Source organism: Vulpes lagopus, chromosome 10 (genome assembly GCF_018345385.1).
Source record: "Vulpes lagopus strain Blue_001 chromosome 10, ASM1834538v1, whole genome shotgun sequence".
Classification (NCBI taxonomy): Eukaryota; Metazoa; Chordata; class Mammalia; order Carnivora; family Canidae; genus Vulpes; species Vulpes lagopus.
In genome coordinates this window covers 48586530-48599992 of record NC_054833.1, presented here as the reverse complement: position 1 = coordinate 48599992, position 13463 = coordinate 48586530, and the positions used below count along the sequence as shown (strand labels likewise).

The 13463-nt window shown below is 37.2% G+C and overlaps 2 protein-coding genes across 5 annotated transcripts in view; one reads left to right on the top strand and one right to left on the bottom strand.

The window, feature by feature from the left end:
* The window catches only part of ARHGAP20 (Rho GTPase activating protein 20), a 132811-nt gene that overhangs the window by 43442 nt on the left and 75906 nt on the right, over positions 1-13463 (bottom strand). For all 4 annotated transcript variants that reach the window (XM_041771693.1, XM_041771692.1, XM_041771695.1 and 1 more), the window contains exon 3: positions 7896-8060. In XM_041771693.1, coding sequence (XP_041627627.1) covers positions 7896-8060 — 165 coding nt within the window. The remainder of the gene's footprint in view (positions 1-7895; positions 8061-13463) is intronic.
* Positions 88-1413, top strand: LOC121499829 (40S ribosomal protein S4, X isoform-like). The gene is given in 3 exon segments (XM_041771028.1): positions 88-116; positions 577-1168; positions 1171-1413. Coding segments are annotated over 3 exon segments (828 nt in total). The 3' UTR covers positions 1378-1413.

Genomic DNA, 13463 nt, shown 5'->3' with positions numbered 1-13463 from the left:
AAGGTACAAACCAGACAACACTTATTTTATTTCTTAAATTTTATGGGAGCTTCTTTACTTGTGATAACAGGACAGTTTCCAGTAATCATGGTTAAAGAATGTCTTATTCATTGTTGGTAACTTCAGTGCCTACCACAGGAAACTGTTAAGATGCTTGGCTACCTTTGGCCCAACAAGGCCTTTGGAACATTTGGTGTATAAGGCCTCATGCTTACATTTATGGGCAGCAAACAGCCATGAACTGCCTACTTTATTTTTCTATGTTGAACACTGAGTCTGGATTAAAAATCTAATTTTAAATCTACTGTTCTAAAAAATTTATTATTTATAACTTGCCTACTCCAAAAATAGTTGAGTGGCTGAATAAAAGATTAAAATACACATTATTTATGAAAATATTTATAAAATTTTCACATTAAGAGAGATAGATGCACTTAAAATCTATTATCCAGAATTAATTAGAGGAATTTTTAATATATTTCCAACTAAATGGTTACAAGATTTCCTAGTCTTTACAAGCAAAGTTTAGTTTAAGTTTCCTTTCTTAAGATTTTGTTTATATCTTTTCGTGCCTAGCGCAACCATAGCTCGTGGTCCCAAGAAGCACCTGAAGTGTGTAGCAGCTCCAAAGCACTGGATGCTGGATAAACTGACCGGTGTGTTTGCCTCTTGCCCATCTACTGGCTCCCATAAGCTGAGTGAATGTCTTCCTCTCATCATTTTCCTAAGGAACAGACTTAAGTATGCCCTAACAGGGGATGAAGTAACGAAGATCTGTATGCAGAGTTTTATTAAGATTGATGGCAAAGTCCGAACTGGTATCACCTACCCTGCTGGTTTTATGGATGTCATCAGCATTGACAAGACTGGGGAGAATTTCCATCTAATCTATGACACCAAGGGTCGCTTTGCTGTTCATCGGATTACACCTGAGGAGGCCAAGTATAAGTTGTGCAAAGTGAGAAAGATCTTTGTGAGAACAAAAGGAATCCCTCATCTGGTGACTCATGATGCTCGCACCATCCGCTATCCTGATCCCCTCATTAAAGTGAATGACACCATTCAGATTGATTTGCAGACTGGAAAGGATTTCATCAAGTTTGATACTGGTAATCTGTGTATGGTGACTGGAGGTGCCAACCTGGGAAGAATTGGTGTGATCACCAACCGACCAACCGAGAGAGACACCCTGGTTCTTTTGATGTAGTTCACGTGAAAGATGCCAATGGCAACAGCTTTGCCACCCAACTCTCCAACATTTTTGTTACTGGCAAAGGCAACAAACCATGGATTTCTCTTCCCTGTGGAAAGGGTATCCGCCTCACCATTGATGAAGAAAGAGACAAGAGACTGGCAGCCAAACAGAGCAGTGGGTAAAATGGTCCCTAGGTGACGTGATTGGAAGTCTTTATACTTAAAGATTCTATGGCACGAAAAAAAAAAAGATTTTGTTTATATCATCTCCCCTTACATTCTGGCTAAAATGAAAAAACTATAGACTAAAAACAGACCCTAAACTAAACTGGAAAAAAAAAGAGGCAGGAAGTACTATACTTAAGTGGAGTTAACACTTACTATTTATCTCCAAGGACTCAGAAGGTGATCTACTTCAAGTTGGCAACAATATTGCTTTTTGGCAATCTCTACCTAATTTCCCTTAGAACCTGATACTGAAACCACCATTACCTCTTGACCTAAATTCACAGATTTAATGCTCATAATGGACCCAAGACTTAGTATGAAGGCACTGGGAAAGGTAAGGAGAATGCTCAGGGAAACCTGCAGACTTCCTACCATTCAGAACCATTTGTGGAAACAGTAAAAGGTAACATGAAATCAAAGATACTTCATATGGCAGTATTCCTAAAACTCCTTCATGGAATATTAAAGCCAGAACTCTTCAGTAGGATTTATAAAATGAAAAAATGAAAAAGGATCCTGCAGGAACTATACATGTAGGATAGTCCAGATTCTAAGCTTCATTTATACTTCCCCTAGGGCACACTTAATGTAAGTGTAATAGGAAAGAGACTTGTGACATAATGATGTCTTTCTATGTTTCATTTGAATATTTTTCATCCTGTTGCTACGAATCTTTAGATTTTTAAAAATGACACAGATTCAACTGAAGATAAAATATTATTTCTTTTTATTTCCTCATTAAAAAAACTTATTTTTTGATAGCAACTATTTAGGAAATATAAAACTGAAACTATAAATCTTTTGGAAAGAAAGGTATATTTTCATTTCTCTTTTCCTAATGCAGGTCTCTCTCTATATCAGATACTTCAGATACCAGGTGAGAACTTTTGACATTTACTGCCCTGGAAGAAAGTCATTGCAATGATTCTTTCCCTAGATCAATAAAGTGTCAAGATTATCCACCTTTGGATACAAAATCCAAAAAGTCGTCTGAAAGTGTAAACAATCATTTCTGTTCTACTGGCTTGTGTTTACTGAGAACTTCCCATGTGCCAGTCACTGTGGTAAACACTTTGCACATATTTAGTTTAACCTCATTTTATAGATGGAGAAATGGAGCCATAGACAGATTTAGCTAAGTAACTTGGCAAAAATCAAACAGCTTAACTAATGCAGCTAGAATCTGAACTTGAGCAGTATTGACTTCTGAATTTATCTAATACCTTTAACTAAAGATCCCTGGATATTGTTGGTCTTATATGTATCTGGATGGATATGTTACCATGAAGTTCCCTTCAGCTTTTCTATTTTGAGCCTCATTTTTTTAAAAGTTTTATTTATTTAAGTAATTTCTACACCCCACCTGGAGCTTGAACTCATGCATGACCCTGGAGATAAGAGTCAGATGCTCTTCTGACTGAGCCAGCCAGGTCCCTCGAGTGTTACTTTTGTCTTTCTATGTACCTACAAGGCTTTCTGATGAGACTGTTTACTATGGAGGTAGACAGGAATCTCATAAACACTTATGTCCACAAAAATAAATGGATGAGTTCCAAAATACTTAAAACTAGTATTAAATAAAATTTTATATTTAGTCCTCGAGTCATAGTGTGCTTCTTCATATTTTTCATGCTCAATTTCCAATAGTATTAGTCTATTCTAATAAATATCTAAAAGTATAAATCTAATGTAAACTGGCTGAAAAAAAAAAAAACAAATTAACAACCTAACTATTTCCATAGAGTAGTCCCTTACTACAAATTTATTAAGATGAGGAATCTATTTCCTTGTTTTCCTGTGTTCCAATCTTTATATTGGAAGCAATCTCAGTAACTGTTGAAATATACAGGATTCTAAGGAGATTTCCCTCCATTTGAAGATGGAAATGTTTTACTAAGTATGTTCGGGGTAGAGAGCATGGTGTATTCCACAAGTATCTGATGGTAAATTCTCCTGATAATGAATAGTAATCAGAACTCCATTTTTCTCTTCATCTTTTTGACCTAAATAAAACTCATCATATTTCCCTACTTGCTCAGAAAATAAAATAGGAGTATCTGTGAATGCATCAATTGTTATTTATGAGAATGACCAGATAATGATAAATTCTGGTCAACATTTTTTTAAGGCAGCAGTATTCAATACTAATGATTACCTTCTCAAATCTAGATGTCTTCTCTATCTCGAGAGTCTTGGGCTCATGCCCACCCATTCCCCAAATTAACTTAGATCACTCACACTTCTTAATGTCCCTAGTAAATGTAGAAAGTACTTAAAATAATCTTTCATGGATTGACTCTCTTAAATAAAAACACAATTAAATCAACTGTTAATAGGTTTTGTCATTTCATAAAAACATTTAAGTAGACACAGAGTTCTTTCAAAAGCAGCATGTGAAAAAAAAGGTATATATCTTATGTGAGGAAGGGGATTGTCAAAATAAAAAATCAGCTATAAAAGTAGGTGAGGGGCACAGATTTGACAGTATATTTAAAACAGCAATTTTCTAGTGGTAAAGAAACTATCTTTATATAAAAGGTTTTTCAGCAAAACACTATATGGGTTACATAAAACAACTTGGACATTAGCAAAATACAAAACAATAAATGACAGGTAAGAAAATAAAAATCTTCTACTCCAAATATTATCATAATTTCTGAGGGAAAAACACCTAAAAAGGGTGAAGGAAAATACTTTCCTTCCTAAGAACTGAATATATGTTACAAGTAAAAAGTCTCTAAGGTCCTAACGCACAGGAAATGGATTATTAAAGCAAGTTTTTGTTGTTTGCTTATCTACCTGCAGACTGAGCATAAAACTATACACATAATGGGTACAAGGGGGAACAGGACGTCAGGCCAGCCACTGGGAATACGGCCTAGATCAAACCCTAGCTCAGCCACCTTCTGTCATAGGACTGTGGGTGAACCCCCATGAGTCTCAGTATTCATTACCTAAAACAACTCATCTTGGAGGATTGTTAGGAAAATGTAGTAGGATCTTTGCGATTCTCTTATCATAATACCTAGTATACAGAATCCATCCAATACATTTGAAGAAAAGAAATGACACCTAATCTACACTAAAAGAATGATTTGTTCCTCTATTAATAGCATATCACTTTAAATGGACCTAGTACAGAGGTGTGGATGGGAGACTTTTCTTTCTCTATATTCCTTATAATATCAAATCCACTTCCAAAATCACATCATAGGCATTACTTACATTCAAAACATGTTTTAAGCTTTGCTGATAGTGAGTTTCATTCTATTATGGTTGGAAAAGATAAGTCGTAAGATTTCAGTCTTACAAATTTTAAGACCTGAGATATGACCTCACAATGTCAGAATGGCTATTAAAAAAAAAAAAAAAAAAAAAAAGAATCCAAAAAACCAAACAAGCCAAAAAGACAACCAGTACTGGTAAAGGACATGGAGAAATCAGAGCCCTTGTACACTGTTGAATGTAAAATGGTTCAGCCACATTGGAAAGCAATATGGAGGTTTCTCAAAAAATTAAAAACAGAACTATTATATGATCTAGAAATCCCACTTCTGGGTATTTATCAAAGAACTAAAATCAGGATCTTGAAGACATATTAACACTCAAGTTCAATGCAGCACTATTTATAATAGCCAAGGTGTGGAGAGAACCTAAGTGTCCACTGATGAATGAATGGGTAAAGAAAATATGGAATATTATTCAGCCTTAAAAAGATGGAAACGTAATGTCTAATAACACAGATTAACCCGGAGGACATTATGCTAATGAAATACATCAGTATTTATACGAGGTATCTAAAATAGTCCAGCTTAGAGATATCTAAAATAGTCCAACTTAGAGAATCAGAGTGCAATGTGGGTTGCCAAGGGCTGGGGGAGGGAGAAAAAGAGGAGTTGCTCATTAACAACCATAAAGTTTCTGTTATGCAAGATGAATACATTCTAGAAATCTTGCCTATTAGTTAACAATATTGTATTGTACACTTAGAGATTTGTTAAGAGAGTAGATCTCATGTTAAGTGTTCTTACCATAATGAGAAAAAAGAAGACATTTTTTTCTTAAGGAAAAAACCCAACAGATTCTGAAACCATTTCCTTATTTTTATATTGCCTCTAACTTAAAAAAAAATATGTATCAATGGTTCACTAAGCTTTTCTATACAGTTTCTTACTAGATCTAGATGAGTGTTTAGTTAGATCCTTTTACTCAACACAATCTTAAGAAAGACCTGATTTAATGCTCAAAAAACAAAACAAAAACTTTCTACGGGGGAATTTTCTAATAAAATCCATAAGAAAAGGGGTAAGTACCAGAGATAGCAGACCTCATATTGTTTAAAAGCACAGACTCGGGGATCCCTGGGTGGCGCAGCGGTTTGGCGCCTGCCTTTGGCACAGGGTGCGATCCTGGAGACCCGGGATCGAGTCCCACGTCGCGCTCCCAGTGCATGGAGCCTGCTTCTCCCTCTGCCTATGTCTCTACCTCTCTCTCTCTGTCTCTCTGTGACTATCATAAATAAATTAATAAAAAAATTAAAAAAAAAATAAAAGCACAGACTCTGATATAAGATGGACCAGGGTTCAAATGTAAGCTCAACTAATGACTACCTTTGGGATCTTGGTGAAGTCGCTTAACTTCTCTGAGTATCAATTTTTTTCTGTAAAAAGAGAAAAATAATATCTGCCTGACAGAACAGCTCTGCAAGTTTAAGGCTCTAGAAAAATACTTAACATATAATATGATCCAAAAAATGTGAGGTCTCTATTGCTAGTAATACCACTCATACTAAATACACTGCTTTGCAAAATTAGAATTTAGCTGTGCCCATGTCTTATTTACGACATGATATGACTGAGGTGAGAGTGAGGGTAAGCTGAAAAAAGTCTTTACTTTTCTCTAGTGACTAAAAATCTCTTTGATGGTAATGGATTTATTAAAATACTCTTAACTTTTATTAGGTTTGATAAACGAGACTGAGGGATAGAGCAAGTAGCAACCACCCCATACTCTGTCTGGGCTGAGTGTTAAATGCATGGGTATTTAGTATTTGGCAGAAAGTAAATCCTTTTGGTTACCTCTAAAGCATATTCCAAATATGTGTGCCTCCTTCATTTAACTGCCACCTCCCCAGATAAAGCCCTCACTGAGTTTCTTCAGGACTACTGTAGCCGCCCGTCCAGGCTCCTTGCTTCTCTACTCTTGCCTACTCTCTGGTCCATTACCTATCCTAGCCAGAAACAAGACCTTAAAAACATGAACCACACTGTGGTACACCCCTAATTAAAATCTCTTCGAATAAAATCCAAATTCCTTATCACAGCCTATGTTGCACCTGGCTTCTCAGGCAAGCCCCCAATTACCCTTGCTTCCTGATACTCCCACCCTTGCGTGGTTGTCCTCCATGCACTCAGGCTGGTCTGTGTGGCCAACTGCATACGTCAGAAATGATGGTATGCCACCTCCAAAGTTAGGTCATGAAAGACTGTGGCTTCTATTTGGGGTGTTCTCTCGCTTGCCTACACTCTACCTCATACTCTTGGATCTTCCACTTCAAAGGAAGCAATGCCATATTATGAGCAGCCCTGTGGAGACACCCACATGGAGAAGAACAGCCAGGGAGGAACCAAGGGCTGCTGGCGTCCACATGAGTGAGCGGGGAGGTGATCCACAAGCTTTAGTCAAGCTGGAAGACGATTACAACCTGGTCGACAGCTTGACTGCAATCTCATGAGGATGTCTGTGCCAGAACCACCAGCTAAGCCACTCCTCAGTATGAGATTGTTCAGTATGAGATGAATGTTCCTGAGTATGAGATGTCTGTAGTTATAAACTGTTGTTTTGGGATAATTTGTTACTTGGGAATAGATAATACGTTACTTGGGAATAGATAATACAGCCAACAAAGGTCCTGATGACCTGATCCTTGTCTATTTCTCCAACCTCATTTCATATTCTCCTCCTGCTCATTATGCACCACTTACAGAGGCTTTCCTTTAGCTCCCTCCAAGCACCAAACTTTTCCCATTATCTTTGGACCTGCTCTTCCCTCTGCCTAGAATGCTCATCCTCCAATATCTGAATGGCTTCAATGATTTCCCCCCTGACTCCCAATGTTGCCTACTTAACATATACCCCACATTTTTACTTCACGCTGTATTCTCTTCATAGCACTAATCACAATCTGTAATTTCTCCCACACATTCCATCACATTCTGCACTGTATCCCCTATATGTATTCAGAACGTGGCAAAGAATGGGACTAAGTGAACACCTGTTGAATGAATAAAGCAATTGAAATGTTTTGTTTTCAAAAGTCAAACAAAACAAAAACAAAAAACTCCCTTCAGATATTAGTTATGGTAACAGGCCAGACATTCTTTACAGTAAGCACTGAACAGAAAGAAAGGTTATCTTTGTTAGTGGAAATGCAATTTTATAATGGTAACTGAGAGGGTTTACAGTGTACTCACTTGATTTTGGCCACAACAAACAGATCATTGAACAGGAAAAGATGCCGCTCCTGCCTCTGCAGGCCTCTTTTGAGTTCTACTCTGCCATCAATGAGCAGAGTCCTGCTGGAGCATACAAATGATGAGAGAAATGTACATGTATCCACACTGGCAGAAGGACTCTCCCTATAACAGATCAAACACCACAAATCTTTAGTCAGATGATCAAATATAGGAATGAGTTCTATAACATTATAACTTCTAGTTGGTCAAGGAATATAAAGCTCTCCACATCTTTTTAATGCAATGGCATAGTTTCTTAATTGGTCCCTCAGTCTGTCCCTCTACTCGGTGGCCTTTTACATTTCATTATGAAATTTTTTCAAACACAAAGCAAGGTTGTAAATTTTATAATAAACACATGTATATCCTAACCTAAATTTTACCATTAAAATTTTACTGCACCTCAGTATCTAATCATATATCTACCCAACTACCTATCCTTCTATCTGTTCAATAATCCATTCCATTTTTGGCATTTCTGTGTAAACAATGTAACAGCAGTGCCTCTTCCCTTAATGAATATCATTAACTAGAGTTCAATATTTACTTATAACTTAAAAAATGAATGTACAATGAAATGCTCAAATCTTAGGTATATGTTCACCAAGTTTTAATGGATATATTCACTCGTGTAGTCTAAAACTTCATCAAGATAGGAACACTGTCATCACACCAAAGTATTTCCTCTTGTCCCTTCTCAGTTGTTATATATACTAGCTTTGGCTTCTAGGTATTGGCCTATGGGTGGTTTATTTCTTCACTGCAGGTTGAGACCACCAGCTCAAAAGTATAATGGCATCAAACTTATATTTTTACCTACCTGATTATTTAAAAAATAGCCCAAACCAGATTTTTAGCCATTTGTGGCTTGATTGTTTTGCATATGCCACATAATTACACCCAATATCTGCTAGCCTTGATAAATAGAGCTTAGTGATGGTTAAGACTCCACGTCACTCCTGCCCTTCAGAATTCTCTGACCCAGAGATTCTCTGCTGTGCTGCTGAGACGTGTAATCTTCAGAGACATCCTCTTCGATCCCCCTCACTTCCAATCCCCCTCACCTCCAATCCCCCTCACTTCCCTTGTCCTTTTCCTCTTCTGGATGTTGGTCCTTTGATCATAAGCTCCAAGACAGTCTCACGCTATGAGGAGCTTCCTTTCTCCTGCAACCCTGCCCAATGGAATCTTTTTCCTTGTTCAGTCCCTAAATCCCTCAAATTCCTAACAACAGTCAATCCCCACTCCATCACCATCAAGGCAATCACTATTCTGACTTTTTTTTTTCCCACCAAAGATTAGTTTTGCCTGCTCTACAGTTTCACATAAATGCAGCTGCCATGCGTACTTCTTTGTATAAGATATTTTTAGTCAGCATGCTTTATTACATTTATCAGTAATCCATTCCTTTATGCTGTTCAAGAGTATTCCATGACATAAATATATTAAAGTCTGATTATTTCTTCTCCTATTGATGGACCTGGGCTCTTTCCAGTTTTTAGCTATTATGAATAAAACTAACTATTAAACATTGGACTAGTCTTTTTATGACCTATGTTTTAATTTCTTCTGAATAAATATCTAAGAATGGAACTGCTGGGTCACAGAGTAGGTAGATGTTTAATTTTAGGAAAAACAGTTTTCCAAAACGGTTGTACCAATTTTTATTCCCAAAAACACTGCAGGAAAGTGCCAGCTGCTCCACAACCTTGCCAACATTTGGTGTTGTCAATCTTTTAAATTTTGGCCATTCCAGTGGCTATATAGTAGCACCTCATTATGATTTTAAGTTACATTTCTCTGACGACTAATGATATTGAACACTTGTATATCTTCATTTGTGAATCATCTTCTAAATCTTTTGCCTACTTAGAAAAATTAGGTTATATATTTTTATACTGAGTCATAGGAATTTTTTTATATATCTTGTATACTCATCCTTTGTCAGATATGTTTTAAAAATATTTTTTCCTTATCTGCTGCCTGTATATTTTCTTGATTCTGTTTTTGATGAACTTTATAAATTTTGAAGAAGTTTAATTTATCATTTGTTGACCTAAGAAATCTTTACCCATCCCCAAGTCATAAAAGATATTCTCTAATGTTTTCCACTAAAATCTGTATAACTTTACTTTTTGCACATCTAAGTATGTGATCTATCTCAATTTAACTGCAGCTTATAGTATAAGGCAGGGGCTAGGGTTCATTTTGCTTTTCCATATGGATACCTTATTATTCAGCACCATGTTCACAGAAGACTTTCCCTTCTTCAATGGATTGCTTTGGCACCTTTGTTAAAAATCACATGAGTATAGAGCATGGGTCTATTTCTGGGCTCTCTGTTGTGCTCCACTAACCTATTTGTTAATCCATATGTCAGATACACATTGTCTTATAATTTTATCCTTACAGTAAACCATGAAATTAGGTACTATACGCCTACCAGCCTTTTTCCTTTTTGAGACTGCTTTGGATAATCTAAGTCCTATATATGGAAATGTGTATTTCCATATGCATTTCAGCGATTAATAAAGATAAAGATTAATAAAGATTAACAAAGATAAAGAACACAAACAGAGAAATGTTACTGTGGCAGAGGAAGGAGATGAGCACAGTTTCAAATATACTTTGGATTAGGTGGTGTGGGGAAACCAGGCAGGCAGCTAACACTTAGAAGAGATGCCAGAAGAGATGTAGATTTGGTGATCATACAAAGACAGGTGTATAAATACTATAGGAATGGCTAGAACTGCACAGAGAAGGAGCATAGGACACGAGAAAAAAAAAAAAAAAGGCAGAAACGCGTCCTTGAGAAAAGATGTGATTTGAAGGGGTGAGGAAAGAAGAATCTGTGAACAAGATGGAGGCAGGTGAAAAAGTAGCAGAAAAAGAATGAAAAGCAGTGGTGGTCTGGTGTGCTGAAATTGGTAGAGGGGTAACAAGCTGAAGCCTGAAAAGATGTCTGGGGAAAAAATCAGTTGGTCATTAAGACCTTCAAGAAAACAATGACAGGAGATTGAAGAGGTTCTGAAGAACTCAAACAGCCTGAGGCTTGAGGAGTAAAGAATGAGAAGGAAGAATTAAAGGCTGGTTCTGGTTATTTTTTAGCAGCTTCACACTACTAGGTGACTTTAAGAGGAAAGGTAGGAAGAAGAGAGAAACAATCAGCTCTGAAGGTAGGTGTTATTACCCCTCATTTTGCAGATTTGGAAGCTGATTTTCAGAGCAATTAAAATACACAATGACTTACAAGTAAGTATGGTTTCAAAACATGTATTTAGAAAAATTCCATGTAGCCTTTCACAAGGACAAGCATTTCATTCACATTGACTCATCCCTCATCCACCCATGGTAAATGAGCTCAGTAGCTTAGGACTTCATGGGGGTAGGTAGGAGAAGTGGGCTCTGGATGGGCTTTTTTTACTAAGCAGTGTGACACGGTGACTTATTTGGCTGCCTCAGTTTCCCCATCGTAAAGTAAAGGCAGTTGGAGTGGAAGATCTTTAAACGGTTTTTATAATTTGTATATGGGAATAATATAAAAACATGTACTCAAAAGGTGGAATTAAGATTACTAAAGTCAGGGATCCCTGGGTGGCGGAGCGGTTTAGCGCCTGCCTTTGGCCCAGGGCGTGATCCTGGAGACCCGGGATCGAATCCCACGTCGGGCTCCCTGCATGGAGCCTGCTTCTCCCTCTGCCTATGTCTCTGCCTCTCTCTCTCTCACTGTGTGCGACTATCGGAAATAAATAAAAATAAATAAATAAATAAATAAATGCTATCAAAAAAAAAAAAAGATTACTAAGGTCAGAGAAAAAGATAATGGATATGGTTAGCAAGCAACCCTAACCTATAGTTTACAAACATAGAGATAAGCATACTTGAGAATCACCTCAAAGAAACAAGTCAGAGTTCAAATAAAATTAAAACCAAGAAACAGTCGTGACAAAAATAGCAGTAAGAATGTAGAAATATTTATTAGTCTAATTTTAAAGGGAGCTCAAATAACAAGAATTTGTCGGAGTCTCCATCAAAGGTTAGGGTATAAGAGGCCATGTCCTGGCATCTCAAGCATCTGGTTCACATGGTAGCCACAATAAGTGGAGATTTTGGGTTATCTGTTTCCTGGGTTGGAACAGTATGGGTCACAGGGTCTCATCTCCCCTGGATTTACTACACCACTGCGTGCTCTCTGAGATATTGTCTTAGTAGTTAGCCCTCCCTTCCTCTGTTACTGCTGTCCTTAAAGTATGGTCCCCAACAAGCAGCATCAGCATCAACTGGAAACTTCTCAAAAATGCAAATTCTCAGGACCACCTCAGACTTACTGAATAAGAAACTCTGGAGGGTTGGCATAGCATTCTGTAGTATTTAACAAACTCTTCAGATGATTCTAATGCACACTGAATTTTGAGAACCACTGCTGTCCCAGACTCTGTAACACCCTTGGCTCTAACATTCTAAAATTCTACAACTCTGTATTTGAAGTAAATATTAGTAGCATATATTTCTACTTCAAATGAACTTGTGAGAGCTGTTTCCTGTAGTTCTGGGGCTATAGCTACCTTTCCTAGGAAATGAATTCCATTCTGCTCACTAATTGCTAATTACGCACATACTATGTGTGATTTAAAGAGATGTGGGCAACCCAGGTGGCTCAGTGATTTAGGGCTGCCTTCAGCCCAGGGTGTGATCCTGGAGACCTAGGATGGAGTCCCATGTCAGGCTACCTGCATGGAACCTGCTTCTCCCTCTGCCTGTGTCTCTGCCTCTCTCTCTCTCTGTCTCTCATGAATAAATAAATAAAATCTTAAAAAAAAAAAAAGAGAGAGATGTTTAAGTGAGGAACAAAGACAATAGACCAATCAGAGCTGTCTGAAAGGGAAAAGGAGTTTCTCTATTTAATATTGTAGACTGAAGTTCCGCACTGATAAAAGGCCTATCATAGAGAAAAATCCTTTCTATTTCAAATTTTTTTTGAGATGAGGAGTGGGAGGAGGCATAATGGCATCTTTTATCATGTAGTGATTTTCAAATATTTAGAAAAAAAGAATGAAATTTCACTTGCTGTTATGGAAAATGAGTAGGGACAAGGCTAGTAAGCAAATAGATGAAGAATAACACAGACAGTATTTTACACAGCGTTAGTTTCTTAATCTCTGGACAGAAAAACTTTGTAAGGAGAAAAGCCATCTTTTCATTTTGGTTTTAGGTTCAGTAAGTAACTGCTTTTTAATTTTAAGCTGTCAGATAGTAGTATGGCTTAAACTAGGGATCCTCAAACTCAAGGGTTCCAAGAGTAAATAGTTTAGGCTTTGTGGGCTATATGGTCCCTGCTGTCAACTACTCAGCACTGCCAGTTTCACAAAATCAGCCACAGACAATACCTAAATGAACAGGTGTGGCTGTGAGCCAATCAAACTCTATTTGCAAAAATAGGCTGCTTGTCTGGGCCATAGTTTGATGACCCTTGGCTTAAACAAGTTCTAAAACATTTAAATACTCATAAATAAAGGCTAATTTGGA